Raw genomic sequence first — 7111 nt, forward strand, 5'->3', positions numbered from 1 at the left:
CTTGATTTGATTGCAAACGAAGCAGCTAAGCCATGTCAGCCCATAGGTGTGGACAGAAATAAGAGGCCACGGGAGTGTGACTTATGCTGGTGGCCCACCTGCCGTTGCTTTATCTATACAAAGGAGTCACAGTACGAGTTTTCACCCCCTAGGGTGGCTGTGAGGATCCAGTGTGTATTAATATATGTAATAGATGTAGAGCGGTGCTTGACAAATAGCACTCAGTGGCTATGATTGGTATTAAAGATAGAAACTTGGCCATCAAGGATCACTGTGGCCATAAATAGGTATAAACTCCAAGCAGAGACAGGGGAGAAGCCCTCGCTCACCTTGGCTTCCTCTCAGTGGGTATTTAGTTTGGAAGATGAGGTAGCTATAACTTTGGCCAACAGAAGGCAGAGCTCAGAGGGGATATGATAGAAGTGGAGAAAGTATATGTCAGGAAATAATTTTTACCATTCCTGTGGTCAAGCCCAGCATTTAGAGTATACCAATCTGGTCTTGTCTAATCTGTACGGTTCTCTGGGACAGATATTATTAACTGTGTCCCTCATCTTAGCCCTCATTCCCACTCCTGTAAAAAGACAATGGAGAAGGACAAGGATTCATTCTGGGGTGATCTGACCCCGAAGCCCACCCTTCTAACCGCTGCCCTTGCTGCTTCTCAAGGGGCTACCGCTGAGAACCAGATGTCAAGTTGGGGAGTCAACAAGGCTGTGGGTGGGAGGAACTGAGGCACACTGAAATCCCATCACAGTCTGCAGCTTTATGGAAACACATTATCAGCCCTGAATACCTTGACTTGCCTTCTTTAAAATTAGCCTCGAAACCCTCGGTCACAAACATTGATGATACTTCATGAGAAGCTTTGAGTGAAGCCTGTTGGCACAAATGCTTTTGAAAATTCGCAACATCAGGCGATTTTTTACCCTCTGCTTAGAAAGAAAGGAGAGAGGTAAGAGAATATTTACCTGCCAGATTTTATAGTTTAGGTTAAACCTATACTTAACTCTTTGTATTGTGTATTTCTATCTTAGAGAGCAATGAATTTCTAAGGACTCTTCACTAAAAAGAGCAATGAAATTCTCTAAGAGTCAGAAGTTCATTTTCATAATTCTCTTCCATGGGATGCTGCAACCTTTCAAATATATTTTTACCACAGAAAACCACATGTGTCAAGATGTGGAGGATGGCGTTGATCCCTCCCAAGTTGTAAAATACGCCACAGGAGGTTGGAGTTGCTCACCAACTATAGGACCACCAACCTCCGGACTATCATTGCTTATGATAACAAACACAAATAAAATACCCAAACTGTGAAGTGTCTTCTTACATAAAGAAAATACATGAAATCACTTCCTTCTTTCTTTTTTTCCAAATAGCATAGATACATTATTAGGCCATTTGTCTTAAAGCATACTCAAAACACTTGTCTGGAAACACTCCCTCTGTTCTTACACCAACCTGTGCTGCCGAAAACACATTTCTACTGTGGGATAAAGTGCCCGCCCTGTTGATTTCAGAGTTGCTGGGGGCAAAAGAGATCATAGATGCAGCCGGTGACTTGTAGACAATACAAGGAATAAGGAACCCAAGGGGCTATCACTGGTTGTGGGAAAAAAGGCAGTACGTTGTGCGCAGGACTAATATTTCCCGTTGTTCTGACACTTGGTTGGGAACCAAGAAACCTTGTGGAAGTCACTGCACTTTTCTGTATCACAAGTGAGTGATGTGGAAAGAATACTGGGCAGAGTGTCAAATCTGCCTTTTCTGGTCCCAGAAAAGATTGGATGTACCTCTGTGTTCTTTTCCAGGGCTAAAATCCTCCCTCTGCCCGACCCGTAGGGCTAGAAAGAATGTTAATGATTATCTAGGATCAGAATGTTTCCAACCACACCCTGTACAATCCCCTCCACCCCTCGGGTGAAGGAGCACTTCATAGGTGCTCACTGAACACACACTGACTAACAGACTCACCTCCGAGGCCCCCCCTTCCTCCTCTGGAAAAATAAGGATGGCAGAGATGATATCTGAAGTCACTTTCAAGTTTAAATGCTCAGAATTTGGGTGCAATTCAAAAATGTCAGAGGGCGCCTGGGTGGCTCAGTTGGTTAAGCGACTGCCTTCTGCTCAGGTCATGATCCCGGGGTCCTGGGAACAAGTCCCACACTGCGCCCCCCCCCCCCCCCCCGCTGCTCTGCGGGGAACCTGCTTCTCCCTCTCCCTCTGCCTGCCACTCCCCCTGCTTGTGTGCTCTCTGTCTCTGTCAAATAAATAAATAAAATCTTTAAAAAAAAAAAAAAAAATGTTGTCAGAGTAGAAGTGGAAATCTAGGTCCATCGGTTCTTTGTGAAATGACAGGCTGATCATTTGGGGCAAAACCCAGGTCATCCTAGTCCCATGAAGCCTTAGAATTTTCTCATCCCTTCTCTCCACCTCTCTCTCTCTCAATTGTTCTCCCTGTCTCCACTCGGTTCTAAATGAAGCCTGCTCAGGAATTTCTCTGTTGCACCAAATGTGGATTACTTGTAAATCCATTGGTGAGTTAAGAACAAATATTCTGGAGAAGACTTTTAGAAGTGGAAATTATTTTTAAAACCTAAATATCTGTGCATCGCTGATAAACTCCGAGCCCTCTACAGCTACTTGTCAGTGTCAAATAGTTTCAGGACATAACCCCAGTGGCCACCAAGCAAAACAACCATCTCTCCCCTTCCAGGGAGGAGAGAGCAACGCCCAGGGGGGGTCTGCTCCACACTAAGCTGAATTCGCTTACAAAGAAGATGTGGAGCAAGGAGAGCTGAAAACCAACGCAGGAGAATGTGTGTCTTTGAACCAAATCCTCTCCAAACGCCCTGGGAAGTGCTCACAGGCTCTGATTGTGCTGCCAGAAGGGAGACTTTTCACAAAGGGGCTGTTTTTCAAAGAAAAACAAATGCTGCTATTTTAAACTTGGGGGTGGGAGATTGTATCTGGAAGGTTTACACAAGCAAGTGCTGGGTGATTGACATCTAACCCTGGTGTTCAGGCTCCAGCTTCCAAGGAAAGCAAAGGGACTTGCTTCGGATTGCTCCTGAAGTCACAGCAGATGAGCTCTCAGCAGTATTTGAACTTTGCAATGTAGGCAGAACCCTGTGTGGAAATCCTCAACAAAGGCAGGCTCCTGATCTCTGCCACCCAAGTGGTCTTGCAGATTAAAGGGGGCCCAAATGCTAGAGAAGCTTCTCAAGGCTTGAGCATAGTCAGCAAACACTGAACATAATGTTTGCTAAAGCAGTGGTGGGTGGGTGGGTGGGTGGGTGTGTGTGTGTGTGTGTGTGTGTGTGTGTGTGTTGCCCCTACCCTATTATTGCTAAGAGGCCAGCCTCTGGAGCCAGGCTACCTGGGTTCAAAACCTCACTCCACCATGAGCTGGGCCCATAAACTCATCAGGCTTCCTCAGCATTAAAACCGGGACGGTAACAATGGTCCCTGCACCCCAGAAGGCTGTGGACAGTGGTTGCTGGGCTGACACATGCAGAGTGCCTTAGCAGTCTCGATGCATGGAACTTTCTCCAGCCATGCGGGCCATTGCTGCCCCTCTATCTTCTCCTAGATGCGCAAGGAACTCCCCACCGAACACAAAAGTGTCTCTGACCCTTCCAAGTCCAATAAAAAAAACCAAGGCAGCCGTGCTGCTCTGCCCGAGGGGTTAGGCTTAAGGACAAGTTGTCCTCACAACCCCGCCAGTGTTTTCCATAGCATTGTATGTTTCATGACATTCACAAGGACGTGCAGTCAGCCGCCCCCAGGAAGGCAGGACAGGGAAAGGTGAGCCCCTACAGTGGTAAATGTCCCCCAAAAAGAACTGTTATTTTTAAAAAGACAGCCCTAAATCTTTCCAGGAAACCAAAACACAGCCAAACTCACTCAGCAGGGGGCCGGAATCACATTTCCCCTCCCCTGTCCAGAGCTGAAACTAACTGGAAACACCGCCAGTGGCCAGTTGGAACTTAAAAAAAAAAAAAAAAAAAATCATTTTCCATATTCATGATTTGAAAAATAGAGGATTGAAACAGAGCAGCATTCAAAGAAGAGACAAAAGGGGGGGGGCATTACCAGTTACCTCTTGGGTCTTTCCTGCCACAGCATTAGTGTATTAGAGACGGGATACTGGCCTTTCAGTAAGAATTAAGGAACCATCACATTCAACACTGAATTCTGAGACACCCTATGTTACTGAGCTCCCAGCCCAGATTTCCTTACAACTCAGCCAAACGGTTTTGCAGAGTTCAGCCAGTGGGGGAGGGGAAGGGAGAGCAACCAACTTTCCACGCGTCTCACCACCACGGTTTTCAAAGGAAATAAAGAAAAGCCACTAACCTTGCCTCCTGTCCGGGAAGTGCACCGGGCCTGGCTGAGCTTGTCTCCCATAGCAAAGGGCCCCAAAGTTAAGGAGGTGCGCTACAATGGAGAGGTTTGCAAGCCAGCTCCTCTGGGCACATGGCATGATTCGGTTGTTGGGGAGAAGAAAAGTCACCAAGGTTTAGCTCTCAGCTCAAGAAATCAAGTCCTCGCCTGTGGCCGAGCAGAAAGATGCAGAGGTGCATGGTCCAGGAGTGGGACGGAGCGGCTGCAAAGCTGCCCACGACTTCCCTTTGCTTTTTCAAGCAGAAAAGGGCTAGTTACCTTTATCCCCCTTCCCTCCTGAAAGGGGAATGATTCAACTGGCAGTCTGCTTTCCGCGGGGTGTGGAACGGGTCAGAGCGGGAGGGGGCAGCCCACCCAAGATCCCCACCCCTCTGCCTTCCGCGCCCGGCCTCGCAGCCAACTCCGCGCATCTTCCTCCGGCCTCCCACCCCCACGCTCCTCCGGCCCCGCCCAGAGCCCTGCCGAGCCGGCCAAATAGGGGAGACCCGGGAGAGCCACCCTGGGCGGGACTGCGAAAAGAGAGGCCCCCAGGCCAGCCCTCCCTGGCCGAAATACAGGCCGAAAGTGCCGAGCGCAGAGGTAGGGCACAGGGGACCCCACTCCTCCACCCTCCCGGCTCAGTGCTGCCCCCTTGGCTGCCTTTGTCCACCCAGTTCCGAACTTTTCCTAACAATGCTCTACGGAGACCCCTCCATCCGCCAGGCTTCCCGGGGATTCCCTTCCAAGGCATACTAGGACTTCCATTTAAAAAAGAAATGGGCAGTTTCTCTCTTGGCCAAGTCACACAGAGGGAAATGGCCTGAGCTAATCTTCTGGTTCAACCCTGAACAAGTCCATGGGCACGAAGACGTGATGAGACCAAATGATTATGAGCTACGCTGGGTCTGCAGGTCCCTTTGGTGCCTTTCTACTTTTATTACCCCACCTTTCCTAGCCCACCTCCACTCACCCACAAGGAAACCAAGACAGCGGAGGAAGTAAATAAGCCCAAGACCTGTGTGAAGGTATTTCTCCAGTTGACCTGCCCAGCTGCTCATGGAGGGCGCATCCACTGGGCTGGAGCTTTACATTACTGAGAGAATGCTGCAAACCAGGGAGCTCGCTAAGCATCCTGAGAATTTACTGGGTAATCCAGCCAAGATTTCACACCTCTGGGCTGAAACAGGCTTCCTTACTCCATTCAGGAGGAATTTGGCCCCATACTGGTCCTCCATGGCCTCCAGCCAGCCATGTGTCCAATGAGAGGTGCAGGAAAGCAACTCCTTCAACCCTGTGCAGGCCTGGGCAGCCCCAGCAAAGCGTGATCCAAGGGCAAGGTGGTCCTCACAGTCTTGGGGTGGGTATGAATCCTTCAGACTGGAAGCATATGCTCCACGGTATTTCCAGGGGGTATGAATTAGTTTTCTATTATCGCCATTAAGCATTCCCATAATGTTGGCGACTTAAAACAGCACAGATTTAGTGTCATATAGCTCTGGAGGTCAGAAGTCTGAGATGGGTCTCCCTGGACTAAAATCCAGGTGTTAGCACAGCTGCATTCCTTTCTGGAAGCTGTGGGGAAGAGTTGTTTTCCTGTTTTTTTCATCTTCTAAGAGGCTACCCACACTCCTCAGTCCCTTGCCCTCTGCCCCTGGTTTCAAAGTCAGCGATGGCCAGTGAGTCTCCTATATGGCATCATCGTGACACTATCTCTTTTCCCTCCCTTTTCCATTTATAAGGATCCTTGTGATGACAGTGGGCCCACTCAGATCACCCGGAATAATCTCTTGATCTTAAAGCCAGCCCATTAGCAACATTAATTCCATCTGCAACCTTTATCCCCCTTGTCGTGTAACATGGCATGTTATGTCATCATGGGCCAGTCATGGAAGTGCTCTGAGCCTCTTCTCCTGTGACGTAAATATTAAGTAGGAAGAGCATAACTTAAGTGCAAAAGAAACTCAGATATGACAGGCGATCTGGTGAAATGATCAGGCAGAAATGCAATTACAAGGGCACTGAAGAACCACTTAGAGCCAGAACTCCTTTTGTTTCTTTTCCTTTCTCCCTCTTTTCCTTCCCCTCAGTCTCCCTCCTCCACTTCCTCTTCTTCTTCCTCTTCATTTTATCCTTTTAATAGCAAGCGGAGTCTCATCTGAGGGTGGGATCACTCCTGGCTTCCGTGCCCTGGAGAAGAGCTATGTCTCTCAGGTAAAAAACTCTGGGAACTTTTGAGTCCCAATAATGTCAGGGAATATCAGGGAGGATCCATGGAACATTCTGGACTCAGAGTTTCACAACCTCTTCAACTCTAATGGCTTTCCCCTTACTTTCTCTGCCCCTCCTACTCTCAAGACCATGACCAGAAATACCTGTCATCCAGAGTCATCCAAGCCTGAAATATTGAAACTATAAAATCCCACCAAAATTTTGTATTCTGTCAGCCCTTTCAAACCTTTATACCCAGTACCTTGGGTCTTCAGCCTAGTAAGGACTGCCTGTCTCCTGATCTCTCCATCTTTGGTTGTCTCATAATCTATGAGCATCTCTCTGGCTTTATCTCCTTTTCTGCCAGCCATATCCTATGATTCATCTCCTTAAATAATCTCTCACCAGTGCCTTCAACTCTTCCTCATCAAACTCTAACCTTGTTTTACCCTAACTGCTGATTTTCTCGCTCTTTGTTTCCAAGTGCTGTTGAAACAACTCACCTAATTGCACC

At 48.1% G+C, this 7111-nt stretch overlaps 1 protein-coding gene across 5 annotated transcripts in view; it reads right to left on the bottom strand.

The window, feature by feature from the left end:
- Nucleotides 1–4794, bottom strand: part of LOC118006572 (A disintegrin and metalloproteinase with thrombospondin motifs 12-like) — a 298824-nt gene extending 294030 nt beyond the window's left edge. For 2 of the 5 annotated variants that reach the window (XM_034999292.1, XM_034999293.1), the window contains exon 1: nt 4363–4790. In XM_034999292.1, coding sequence (XP_034855183.1) covers nt 4363–4489 — 127 coding nt within the window. In that variant the 5' untranslated portion in view covers nt 4490–4790. Of the gene's footprint in view, nt 1–4362 lie in introns of all 5 variants that reach the window. The other 3 variants (XM_034999294.1, XM_034999295.1, XM_034999297.1) reach the window with 2 other exon arrangements.
- Nucleotides 4795–7111: the final 2317 nt, after the last annotated feature.

The sequence above is a fragment of the Mirounga leonina genome, unplaced genomic scaffold (genome assembly GCF_011800145.1).
Source record: "Mirounga leonina isolate KUSES-001 unplaced genomic scaffold, KU_Mleo_1.0 Mir_97, whole genome shotgun sequence".
Lineage (NCBI taxonomy): Eukaryota > Metazoa > Chordata > Mammalia > Carnivora > Phocidae > Mirounga > Mirounga leonina.